Source organism: Mytilus trossulus, chromosome 4 (genome assembly GCF_036588685.1).
Source record: "Mytilus trossulus isolate FHL-02 chromosome 4, PNRI_Mtr1.1.1.hap1, whole genome shotgun sequence".
NCBI lineage: Eukaryota > Metazoa > Mollusca > Bivalvia > Mytilida > Mytilidae > Mytilus > Mytilus trossulus.
Window position 1 is genome coordinate 28843816 of NC_086376.1, and position 13713 is coordinate 28857528.

Consider the following 13713-nt stretch of genomic DNA (forward strand, 5'->3'; position numbering starts at 1 on the left):
ACAAAATTGACTTTTGTCTCAACAAAATTGACTTTTGTCTCAACAAAATTGACTTTTGTCTCAACAAAATTGACAAAATTGACTTTTGTCTCATTAAAATTGACAAAATTGACTTTTGTCTTAACAAAATTGACTTTTGTCTCAACAAAATTTACAAAATTGACTTTTGTCTCAACAAAATTGACAAAATTGACTTTTGTCTCAACAAAATTAACAAAATTGACAAAATTGATTTTTGTCTCAACAAAATTGACAAAATTGACTTTTGTCTCAACAATATTGACAAAATTGACTTTTGTCTCAACAAAATTTACAAAATTGACTTTTGTCTCAACAAAATTGACAAAATTGACTTTTGTCTCAACAAAATTAACAAAATTGACAAAATTGATTTTTGTCTCAACAAAATTGACAAAATTGACTTTTGTCTCAACAATATTGACAAAATTGACTTTTGTCTCAACAAAATTAACAAAATTGACTTTTGTCTCAACAAAAATGACAAAATTGAATTTTGTCTCACAAAATTGAATTTTGTCTCACAAAAGTCAATTTTGTCTCACAAAAGTCAATTTTGTCTCACAAAAGTTAATTTTGTCTCACACAATTGACTTTTGTGATTTAATTTCCATATCAGGTAACAAAAGTCAATTTTGTATGCAAATATGTTTATATTTGCATACCTTTTAGACAAAATTGACTTTTGTCATGACAAATATGAATTTTGTCTACAAAAATGAATTTTGTCATGACAAAAATGAATTTTGTCTACACAAATGAATTTTGTCATCACAAAATTGAAGTTTTCACAAAACAAGTCTGTAGCACATAGTTTTGTAAGACAAAAATGATTTTGTTATGACAGAATTGAATTTTGTACAAAACCACAAGAGTCCCATTCGGCGCCCCGTAAATAGTCTCTTATAATTCTGTATAGAATGGCTCTCATTTTATTTAGTGTTATTTTACAATGTTACTATTGTATAAAGATTGATTGTTGAGAGATGAGACTTTAATAAAACATTGAATTAGACATTACCTTAATTATCCTAATTAGAATCGAATACAATGCCTACTAATGGTTAAAAATACAATAACGTATAGCTTGCATCAAATATTTCTGAAATCTTTTAACTATAAAAGAAAAACGTAGCCCATATAAACATGATATATATATATACATTTGACCGTTGGTTTTCCCGTGTGAATGGTTTTACACTAGTAATTTTGGGGCCCTTTATAGCTTTTTTGTTCGGTGTGAGCCAAGGCTCCGTATTTAAGGCCGTACATTGACCTGTAATGGTTTACTTTTATAAATTGTTATTTGGATGGAGAGTTGTCTCATTGGCACTCACACCACATCTTCCTATATCAATGAAATTCATTCACTTCATTAAGGATGCTCTTGTTATTTTTAGGTAGTGGTCTACCAAGTACAACATATGACCTTCCTTGTCCTTCAGAGAGGAATGTTGATCTTACTAGAAAAATACCTCTAAAAAATCCAAAACAACCGATTACCGTGACCACTATTTGGATTTTCTACTTTCGATGATTTATTTGGTGGAACTGAAAAATTAAAACCAGTTCTAAAAAAAAGTGCCAAGTGAGGTTGCAGCAATTCATGAACAAAGTAAGCATGAAAAGCATGAAATTAAAATATTTGCTAGATATCATAACAAGAATGATATTATTTCAAAAAACATGTTTGTTTATGAAAATTTGCTAGACATTGTACCCTTCGTGAGCATCTTCTGTTTTAAGGGTTCGTGTTGTTCAGTCTGTATATTGCCAGTTTTGTAAAAGAGGGGCGAAAGATACCAGAAGGACGGTCAAACTCATAGATCGAAAATAAAGTAACAACGCAATAGCTAAAAAATAAAAGACAAACAGACAAATAATAGTACAAAAGACACAACAACAAAATCTAAAACACGCACAACAACAAAACTGGGGGTGATCTCAGGTGCCCGGAAGGGTAAGCATATTCTGCTCCACATATGGTACCCGTCGTGTTGCTCATGTTAATACAAACCTGGTTAATAGTCTAATTCGGTAGGTAATATTGGTGGTGTAACTGTTACTGTTTTTCGTTGTTGGGTTCTTTTTTTGCTGGTAAAGTTAACCTTTAAAACGATGTATTAACCAATGTTTAAGCACTTGAAGAAGAAAGAAGACATCTGATACCATTGAATTATACTGATACTAAAGGGATAGTACGGTGTTTGTGTTAGTTTTTGGTAACGGTAATATGACGTTATGTTTCATCACTTCAATGCTCGATATTTTTTTATCTTTCTGAACTATACAGGCAGTATTGAAGTTTGTGGGACAGTCAAAGAAATACCATCTACTATCAAACGAATGGACAGTTTAATGTCACAAGATTTCTACACAACATTATATACAAGCTTGGAAGGATCCAATACATTTGCAGAATTTAGAATTAAATTTGGTGGAGCACTTAGACATAATTATTTCAGTTGTAAGTTAGTTCGTTTATAACACCGAAATAATGACTCTCTTGATAAATATTTGAAGGAGTCTTTTGGCAAATAAGTTTGACTTGACGAGTGAAATCCATTGACGAACAATTGTAACTTATCCTATGTTTTATGTGTTTGTTGAAGGGAATATTGACGGGTGGTCGAAACTTTTACTGGATCCGCTCTTGCACTGTACCTTTCTTTAAATCTTCAAACACGTCTACTTTATGTTCTTGTAGGTTGTCGTTTTGATGACATCATTTTCGTTGGTTCCTATGTTATATTTAGAATGTTCCTCGTGAGTGCAGGTAATATTTTTTAATAAGTTTATCTTTCAAAACATTTCGTAATAATAATTTTTCCAACTACTAATATAACTATTCTGATTGGCTGAAGTCCTTGGCCTTACTTGGTAGCACGATTCGATTGTCGCTTACAATCAACGCGCTGTGAATAAATTATACATAAAGAACAAATTCTATATTTTACAATGAACTATTATTATATCTTACTATGTGAGCAGCATACTAGTAATATTAACAACAGTTAGAACCCTATTGGAAAAAAACAGAAAAAAACTTTTTGTTAGAAAACACTGTCAAACAGGCTAACATACTATCCACACTAATATGTGTCCACACTTAAAATATGGAGTATTTCGTCGATTATTTATACTACTTGCTTATGTAACTCATCATTAGTGATGATACCATAGAAAACACATCCGATATACCTATACTGTTTATTCGCATCCATCCATATTGATGTGAGTTCGTGGTCTAGTGGTTAAGACCGATGACTACAGTACTGAAGGTCTCACTCGAGACATCGAATTTTCAGTATATCAGTAGGGTGATTTTCACCCTCCCACACACATCTCTGGTATCCAGACCGGAGTTAAAAGTAGATCGGATACTTCGGGGCCTCGGTAGGTCAAAGTTGTTCCCAGCTTGACATGGAGATCAATCTTCTGAAATCTCTTCGGGTTGTCTGTTCCCTCCGAGAAGCCCGCCGGTTCGCTCCGAGTACTTCGGCTTCCTCCCTCATAATAACAGACTTCCCGGTGTTCTACACGCTTGGGCGCTGTTGAGTGGGGATTGTTCTGGTGGTAGGATAATATTGTAAAGGACACATCTTCATTAATCCTTAGGAAGTGTACCTGGATGCGCTGTACCCTTGCAGTCAATCAAGGGTGCGTCTCAACTGGCGGAATCTCGAAGTACATACATATATTGAACATTTGCATATACACACATGAACATGTGCATACATTAGTCTAGTTAAAATTAAAAGTAGAGTCTACATTGCTTAATTGAATGTTTATTAACTATTTATTTCATGTATATTTGTAGGAACGTACAATTATTCGTCGTGTACATCAGACATATTAACCAACATTTACTTAATCACGGACGGGGTTCTATCGGTGTTTGTCTTCCCTGTTCTTGTTCTCCACTGGAAAGAAAGAGTTGGTGGTTGTGTAAATGGGTCTTCCAAAGTTGATCCAGGAACATTTTGGTATTTTGTTTTGGTGGTGAGGATCATGTCCTCTACATTAGGTAAGTACATGGAACCAAATTATGTTAACTGGATTCAGGTAACAAAAATGAGAGTAAGTACGCTAAGATACACACAAATATTCGGAGCACAAAAAAATGAAGAAATCCGACTAAATCTTCAGACTTTGGCTTAGTGGGCCGGAAGTCATGATTTATTACGTTTGAAGCAATTTTTTTTTTCAAGAGTTTTTCCAGCAGATACGCTCATGTCAAGAAAACACTGAGGGCAAATAAAATAAAATAAAAATAACTAACTAGGATAACCAAACCAAATTTGCTCAATTAAATTTGGAACGACATACGTCAAAACTACATGTATCTAATTAAAATTCAGTTCTATTGAAACTTGCGTCTTGCGTCGAAGGATGCATGTATGAGGATAAAAAAATCAGATTGGAATTCAAAACATAATACATTTTACCATAAATAAACTCTTCATAGATACCAGGAATGAAACTTTATATTGCCAATTTGGAATAGGATATAGTTTGAAAGTGTTAACTTATTAAAGAGTAGAACACACACGATAAGTTCTTATTTTCTTTTTTCTTCATACAAATCAGTTAATGTTTTCCTATTCGATGAAAATTATATTTTCAGCTATTTTGCATACTTTTAAAGCAAACACGCATAGGCCTATATTTTAAAGAAGGAACGCTATTAAAAAACTACATTTCTACTCTTATTTACATTTATAAACCAGCACTTTGTTTTTTCAGGTGCTGTGATGTTGTATTATAATGTCAACAGGATTCCAGAGTTTAAATGTCAAGTAGGCTATTATTTGTCATTTACCACTATCATCCTCGAGTGGAGTTTTCTACTACTAGCAATACTCCTTCCGCTGATGTTATACAGTATCGCTTATTTCTGTGCACCTGCTTACAATACACACAGCAGACTTGATGGAAATGATAACTAGTACGCTGTTTACTCGACATTTGCTGCACAGTTATTGTGGTCTTATTGAATTATTACAGTGCTCTGTTTGGACGGTTCCAATCCTGGAATGTGATGGACCAGTCTCCGAGAACGTGGTCTGTGCAGTCTCAGGCTTTTTACATCGAATTGTTGAAAATATTCTCTTCCTTACTTGTTCTGTTAGACAAACGTAAAACACAAAGTTTGCAAAACCTTGAATACTGTCGCCAATTCCCTGTTGAATAAATAAGACGGAAGTAATGAAAATGCTCTTATTTATTATAGTAACGGTAAAAAATAAATAAAAATCAATTGAACATTAATCATGCAATATGGATATTATACAAGTAAATCAACCATGACATTGTAGTATTACATTGTAATATTTTAAAAGTGAAGGTGTAGTGTCATTTGTTATTGCGAAGATATGAAGGAAAGTATTTTTTCGACAATAACAGTCATCCTTTAATATTAGAAAAAAATAGGGTCAGTTTGAACGAAACGCACAGAAATATTGTAACTATAATGTTTAGATGTCTTAGGTGGTACGGGTGTCTTTCGCCATCTTGGATTGTAAAAAACAGAGAATGTAAGGTACATATTTTCTATCAAGTTAGCAAGATTTGATGCAGGAATGCAGATATTTAATGTGAATTTTCATCTAAAAGAACCAATTTATAAGAATGTAACTTAGAAATAATAATATTTTTACAAAAGTAGATTATTTTTGGTTGTTTTTGAATATTTTTAAATTTGTAATTTAAGGAGAGATAACTCTAAAACAGTACATTTTTTAATTGACTCTACATGAAATTTTCCTATTTTGTCTTTTAGCTGGAAAAAATGTACGGTGACCCTGTCTTTTCTTTTGATATTCTCAAAGCATTGTCTGAAAGCAATCTTTTCCTAATTTATTTTACAATTCTATCATTTTGTTTAGTTTCTATTCACAAAAAGTTATTTTTTCCTTTATAATCCATACAAAATTTGTCATTTTGTCTCAACCTGTAGCTTGAGAAAATGCGCGGTGACCTATCATTTTTATAATATTTTTGAACATGTATCAATATATACTACATTTTGACAAAGTATGAACAAATTCTATCATTTTTATTTTAGACACCCATACCACCTTAACTGGAACTTCTCATTTCGCTTTACAAAAAATCAACTAAATATTTACAAAGATGGGTTCTTTGCTAATATTAGATAATCATAAACTAAACGGATAAGCAGTATCGAACCTTATAAGTGTTAAGTTGAACTTCTCGAAAATTATAGACGAAAATTTAATTACTGCTTTACATTTGTTAATAAGATGTAAAAAAAAATTAAATGTATTAAAATGGAACAGTTTATAATACTTATGAGGGATTATTCAAGTCCAAAATAAAGTTCAAAACGAAAGTAAATTGTTTGCCATAAGAGCAAAATTAAAACAAATGTAAAGTATAGTGTTAACTTGCTTATATTTCATTGTATTTTTTTTTTATTCTTCTGATCAATTTCCTTTCCAATTAATACTGTAATGTTTGAGTTCGAATTACTTTTATACCAATTATTATGTGTTGCATTGTTTGTATAGGTTAATTTAAAGCTGCTCATATTTCATTAATTTTGATGCCTCCAAGCAATATCCCCTTTACTTAATACTTATATGTGTGCTTTAGAAATTAACTGCATACGCAACCTATTTTACATCCGTTTAAAACCCATTTTTAATTAGAGTTTTATGTATGTTATATATTCAGATATAGAACTTTCAACAAAAGATTATTCATTTAACGAACAAAATATCAGGTGTATGGCCTACTTGTAGTATGGCAATCCATCTGGAATCTCCAGAACTGGCATAATCGTGAGCAAAAAATCCCAGCAGAAATCTTAGAGTACCCCAAAATCTAAATACTATGAAGACGACAGGTACGAAGGTCAATTTTAAGTTGGCTTCCTGAAGTGCTGCTTTCCGAGTTTTCTTTGCTTTGGTCAATGTAGTTCTCGACTGTAAAATATGGTAAAGTGCACATTTATTCTTCATACTGATTAATAAAGGAGTGTAGGGGTTTTAATACTATGAATTATACAGGTCATGTAGAATCTAAAGACCATTTTGCTATATAGTAATTATTGCAATTTTCCTGCGAAAACAGGTCATAAATGTTCTATGAAATTTCCGATGTTAGGGGGTCCGATTCTTTCATTCATCTTCCCTTTTATTAAAATGAATATGTGGGATAAAGTTTAAGAAGACAGCAACACACCAACAAAAAACTTAACCAAAATGCATATTGAGAGAACATACACATTCTTCAGCAATAGACAGGTGCCTATCAATAAGTCAAGTTGTAATTCGGCCGGCGTTTTGCATTTGCGCCGATTTTTTCTTTCATTTGCGCCAATTTTTTTTTTCATTTGCGCCGATTTTTTTACAGGTAAATAACAGCTAAATTACAGGTGAAATGATATAAGAAGATGTGGTATGAGTGCCAATGAGACATCCCAGTAATGTTATTTTATAACTGGTGTCTCCTGTTTTAAATCAAGAAGTAAAAACCTAAGGTAAAAGCACTTTCAAATTGTTTATACTAAAATGACGAATTAAAAATATATGTACAGCATTCAAATCCATAAAAACGGAATTCATTCAAATCATAAATCTGTTTTTGCCGAGTATGTATAGTAGGCAACACATCTAATATATTCCTTTCTTATGATTTCGTCTCTTCTATATTTGGCGTAATTGTCGATAAAGAAGACCATCTTTTTCTTTGTTTGGCATACAATGTACGTACTGGTGGGGGCATTTCTAGAGTTCGCATTTTCTCTCAAGGGAGTTATTAAACCAAGAGTTCCACATGGTGAAGTTGAAATCATCCCTTCGTTAACTTTATGGAAGCCATCACGAATCGGTTGACCGTTATGGAATGTGTACTTGTACGTTGTGTACGAATGTATGAAATTTGTCATCAGAAGGAGCGGAGCGTCAGACAATTTCAAACGTGAAGCAGTCATCGATTTCATTTAGGGAAAGGAATAGTAACCCCAAACATTGGGATAGCCATTTACCAATTGCAATGTCACTTGATTTGTCTTTATACTCTGTGCTCGGCCAATGTAAAAGTATAAACTTACTTGTAACTTACCTGTAAATCCAATTAGGAAAATATATAAAATCGGCGCAAATGAAAAAATGAAATCGGCGCAAATGAAAGAATGAAAATTTTCAAAATCGGCGCAAATGTCATACGCCCAATTCGGCCTATGTCTATAAGAGTTGGAAATGACTATACAGAAGCAATCAATGGAGGGTTGTCTAATTGGCAATCATACCACATCTCCTTTTTCCATTGACATGGTTACGTGCATTGATGATATTGTTTTATGATTCGATTTACTTTAATACATTCCTCTATGTGAAACTACAAAGGTGAAACTTTTTCACTGCAATCATTTTCGATTTAGCGATACTAGTTATCATGTTGTGAGTACGGATCGAAACAATAAGTACTATAATTGGACTTGCCTTTCTCCACAAGAAGATTTTGACCATTGAATACAGTACTATAGTGGCAATATAAGTACATATTTCCCAAAACTTCCCGGTGAAAAATTGCCAAAATAAAGCATGTGGTACTCGTGGGTCAATCCAACACCAACTTGGCTGGTCAAGAGTTGTGTCATATCCTAGAATGTTGGTTGACAGAGCGATGATCGTAATTGTTGCTGTAATTCATGAAAGATACATGCAGTTTGTTTTAATTTGGTTCAAATATATTACATGTATTCAAGTTATAATTGTTGCTAGGAAATAAGATAATATAAAGGAGAGGATGTTCGGTGAATGTAAGTGAAGTAGTACTAGTAGCACAAAAATAACCCAAGTTAAACAGAAAAATATCTAGAGGTTAGCACTAGGCCTTCAAAACTTTTGACAAAAAGAAAAATAACAAAAAATACTGAACATCGAGAAAAATTTAAAACGGAAAGTCACTAATTAAATGGCAAAATCAAATGATAAAACACATAAAACAAATGGACAACTGTCATATTCCTGACTTTGGACAGGCATTCTCAAATGTAGAAAATGGTGGATTGAACCTGGTTTTGAACCAGTGTCTTTGCTGTAAAAGAGGGACGAAAGATATCGTCAAACTCAAAAATCGAAAATAAACTGACAACGACATGGCTAAAAAAGAAAAGGACAAACAGACAAACAATAGTACACATGACACAACATAGAAAACTAAAGAATAAACAACACGAAACCCACCAATAGGGGTAATTTCAGGACACAAGTTTTGAAGTCCGCGTGTTAACCTCTAGATATGTTTCTGTTTAACTTGGGTTATTTTTGTGCTACTAGTACTACTTCACTGACATTCACCGACAGGCTCTCTTTCGCACAGAATGTACGCATTGTCAAGAAGACAGCAACTACCTGACATTCATCTGCTAAATTGAACATTTACATAGAAAAAACTCGATGCGACAGAGACAACCACTAACCAGATACTAGTCCAAATAATTATGACGTCTGGCAATGCTGGCAAGGTTATTTCTAAAAAAAAATCTGGGACGCCTTCCTTCGTCGTAGGAAGGCGTCCCAGAACAAAATTAAAATAGCCTTGCCAGACGTCATAATTATCTAGACTAACAAGATACATGACTTTGAACGTGACTTTATGAAACTAGTTTTGTTAGTTTCTATCCTGGTCTTTTTTAGCAACAAACTATCGTCTTTATTCTACATTGGCTAGAGGTATAATCCCCGTTTTCATTCTCAAATTATCTTTAGAATAATTTCAACCTTACTTAAAGATATGATTTTAATTTTGTTTTTGTCATTACTTTTACTGAAAATCTCTTAATTTGCTTAAATAACGACAATCTCTTACAAGGTCTTTTCTGCGATATAATTCTTACGTGGAACAAAACTACAATAGTGTAAATATAAAAAAAGAAGATGTGGTATGACTGCCAATGAGACAACTATCCACAAAAGACCAAAATGACACAAACATTAACAATTATAGGTCACCGTACGGCCTTCAACAATGAGCAAAGCCCATACCGCATATAGTCAGCTATAAAAGGCCCCAATAAGACAATGTAAAACAATTCAAGCGAGAAAACTAACGGCCTTATTTATGTAAAAAAATGAACGAAAAACAAATATGTAACACATAAACAAACGACAACCACTGAATTACAGGCTCCTGACTTGGGACAGGCACATACATAAATAATGTGGCGGGGTTAAACATGTTAGCGGGATCCCAACCCTCCCCCTAACCTGGGACAGTGGTATAACAGTACAACATAAGAACGAACTATAAAAATCAGTTGAAAAAGGCTTACCTCATCAGATAGACAAAAAATAAAAGTGGACGTGGCCGGGTACTTAAACATCCCGACACAAAAAGACACAATGAACAGATCTGAGAGTATTCGCAGTTATCTGACAGCTAGTTCAATAGATATAGGAAGATGTGGTGTGAGTGCCAATGAGACAACTCTCCGTCCAAATAACAATTTAAAAATTAAACCATTATAGGTTAAAGTACGGCCTTCAACACGGAGCCTTGGCTCACACCGAACAACAAGCTATAAAGGGCCCAAAAATTACTAGTGTAAAACCATTCAAAAGCCATTAACAACTAATAAAAAAATCATGCCTCTAAAGACTAAGCAATCAATCCGTTCACATCCAACATACAATGGATTTAGTGTAAAGACGTCATAAACAGCCAGAGAAAAACATGACCTTGTGCAATGCCAAGTTACAGGTATCGACAGATTGTAGAACCATGAAAATGTATATGTATATAACATACTAGTAATATTTAGTTAGCTTTTAATCTACTTACAACAAAGTCAATATTTATACCAATAAAAACAATATTCAAAGATCTTATCACAGTGTTGAATAGGTAACCTTTAAGAATAAGTTTATTTAAAGGAGCAACAAGTTTACATGGATCATTTCTAAATTTCCGGGCACGGTTAACAACATTCCCGTAAAAATGAGGATGTGCTATCCCGTTTGAAATAAGTTTTCTACAGTATAACCAAACTTCAAAACCAAATCTTTATATCTATGGAAAAATTTAGTAAAGGTTTTAAGTAATTTATGGTAACGATATCCCTGGTTTAATAATTTACCAGTAATACATAGGTTGCGTTCGTTAAAATCAAAAACGTCACAACAGACACGGGCATAGCGAACAAGTTGTGAAATATAAATACCGTAAAATGGTGCCAAAGGAACATCACCATCTAAAAATGGAAAATTAACAATAGGGAACGAAAAATCGTCTCTTTTGTCGTAAATTTTAGTGTGTAGTTTCCCGTTTAAAACCGAAATATCTAAATCCAGGAAAGGACAGTTATTACCGAATACATTAGTTTTATTAAAAGTAAGTTCCTTGGGGTAAATTTCAGCAGTATATTGAGAAAATCCTTGATTATTTAACGAAAAAATATCATCAAGATAACGGCAATTGTTGTTGAATTTATCAATTAAATGCAATTTAGACGGGTCTTTACTGAGTTTAGTCATAAACTGTGATTCGTAACAGCACAAAAACAAGTTTTGGATATAAAATTAAGTTAATTTGTTGAGAAGATTCAAGTACTTACCCGGCAAAAGCCAGCTGATGATGTGAAACAGTTTCATGTATTTGGACGCAAATGACGGTGACGACCTCACAATACTAAATACCAAGCACAAACCCATGATGACTGTCCAGGAAAACGAACTGATACTAGAATAAATAGTCATACCACTCTGTATCTTACAATAGGCCATACTTTTGTGAATGACAGGACTGTCCCTATGTATCAGCCATATTACTCCAAGAATATTTCCAAAAGCCGTCAGCGCGTCCATCAGTGATAGATATACCAATAGTCGTCTGCCTGGCGTTCGTAGATCTTTATATAGTACGTAAATAAATGTTATACCAAGTCCTCCGAATATGGACAAGGATGATACTATAGCGGTCAGTATTATGTAAGGCCAATCAAGTCCATCAGAAGAAATACTTGTTCCATTTACAGAAACAGTTGTAGAAACCAGCGCCACAGTCTCATTACTATTTAGAACCATGCTTGCAGAAATGATGAATTAATGCAAAAAAATACTTGCGTTGTAATATAACAGATTTTTTTGTATCCTGCAACTACTCTCTTGTAACTTATTGAGATTCGTTTGCTATGCAAGATCGGTATTTGTACCTTTCAGTAAAATCCATAAACCATTTATTTTGTTGATATTAGTGCACCATCATTTTGTATCGGTTTGCGTTTGTTTTTAAAGATTTTGACCGCAATAACTTATCTATGATTCCGAACTGAAGTGCACTTACACTATTTCCATACCTATTGTTCCATGGAAACTATCTATAGAACCTAGATACCAGATACTCCAATCCCGACAATACATTGCTGTTTGGTTTAAACAAAATAAATAAACCCACGGGCATCTATTCACCCATGTTGACAGGAACCATTTTTTTTTAGAAATTTATGAAGAAATAAAAAAACACTAAACAGAATAAATATACCTGAAATGTACCCTACGGTATTGATATGCAATATATAATTAGCAAATCGTGACTAATTTTTTTCAACCTCTGAATCCTAAAGTTGCGTTCTGCAAACACAGACAAAATAAAAAGCTGATATTATCTTTTGAATAACAAAAATATTATAGTACAGATAGGAGGAGTAAACAAATAGTTAGAAAACTATATTGGAAGTATTTATAGAGAAAACACAGTAGAGTGTTTCTTGTTTTGTCTTCGAAGCAAAGAATGACCTAATATTTTTTTAGTTTAATATAATTGTAAGTTTCACAACTGACGTACAGGAATAAAAAACAAATGTACCACGAGATGTATAATACAAACATATGAGATATGCAAAGAGGTAGTGGATATAGTCTTTGAAGTAAAAGAAAATTCAATACAAGCCCCTCATCATTAAATTGTACATTTATATTATGGCCAGAATCTTTTGATAACCCACATGAATTTAACCATTGGAACAAATCCACAGTACGATTTTGCGTCAAATGTTATTCACAGATATCCCCAACATTATCACGGCTCCTTAGGTCTGGTTTGTTTATAGAAGATTTTTTCATATTTCAAGGGAAGAACAAGTAAGACGCTCTAAATTTCAATCACCGTTATCTGATAATATCAATCTGTATCTAGTAACAGTAGCGGATCCGGAAATGTTAATCAAGTGGGAGGGGCACTGACCTCCCTAAGAGGGAGCCCGCTCCGCTCCAGTCATGTTTCAGTGATGAAACATGACTGGAAATCATCCAAATTTTTCCCACAAAAAAAGGAGGTGGCTTGTAGAAATGGGATACATGTACACTTTGTGATAAAGCTGGGTTATAAGATAAACTTAAGGTAAAATATCAAGAAAGCTGTGAAAATTGAAAATGATCGTACATGTATATTATATAGGGGTGTTCAATTGTTGGCTTGACAACTAATATGTAGATACGGTTATCCAAGGCATATTTATATTAATAAATACAGGATACTGTGACAAATTACTGACACATATAACATATATTGGGATGGTATATTGTGTCAGATTATTGACCAATACTACATTTAAAGAGACCTTAACTACGTGAACAAGGAATAATACACTGTGGTAGATTAACAACCTAAACTTCAAGAACAAGGACTAGTACACTACAGTAGATTACCGACCTAAAATACGTG

The 13713-nt window shown here is 33.2% G+C and overlaps 2 protein-coding genes across 2 annotated transcripts; one reads left to right on the top strand and one right to left on the bottom strand.

Moving 5' to 3' along the window:
- The first annotated feature begins 1426 nt into the window (after positions 1 to 1426).
- LOC134713843 (uncharacterized) lies at positions 1427 to 4967 on the top strand. Its single transcript, XM_063575118.1, has 5 exons — positions 1427 to 1633; positions 2312 to 2485; positions 2726 to 2794; positions 3839 to 4045; positions 4765 to 4967. The coding sequence occupies exons 2-5, from the start codon at positions 2365 to 2367 to the stop codon at positions 4965 to 4967; spliced, it is 600 nt and encodes a 199-aa protein (XP_063431188.1). The 5' UTR covers positions 1427 to 1633; positions 2312 to 2364.
- A 30-nt stretch (positions 4968 to 4997) lies between these two features.
- Positions 4998 to 7011, bottom strand: LOC134713844 (G-protein coupled receptor 157-like). Its single transcript, XM_063575119.1, has 2 exons — positions 6780 to 7011; positions 4998 to 5201 (listed from the first exon to the last, which is right to left on the bottom strand). The coding sequence occupies exons 1-2, from the start codon at positions 7002 to 7004 to the stop codon at positions 4998 to 5000; spliced, it is 429 nt and encodes a 142-aa protein (XP_063431189.1). The 5' UTR covers positions 7005 to 7011.
- Between the last annotated feature and the right edge of the window lie 6702 nt (positions 7012 to 13713).

Coding starts and splice junctions, on each gene's coding strand:
- LOC134713844 (XM_063575119.1), bottom strand. CDS start 7,004: ATGAAGAATAAATGTGCACTTTACCATATTTTACAGTCGAGAACTACA. Junction 5,202..6,779: donor GATGGATTGCCATACTACAA/GTAGGCCATACA, acceptor TTTATTCAACAG/GGAATTGGCGACAGTATTCA.
- LOC134713843 (XM_063575118.1), top strand. CDS start 2,365: ATGGACAGTTTAATGTCACAAGATTTCTACACAACATTATATACAAGC. Junction 2,486..2,725: donor TAGACATAATTATTTCAGTT/GTAAGTTAGTTC, acceptor ATGTTCTTGTAG/GTTGTCGTTTTGATGACATC. Junction 4,046..4,764: donor GATCATGTCCTCTACATTAG/GTAAGTACATGG, acceptor TTGTTTTTTCAG/GTGCTGTGATGTTGTATTAT.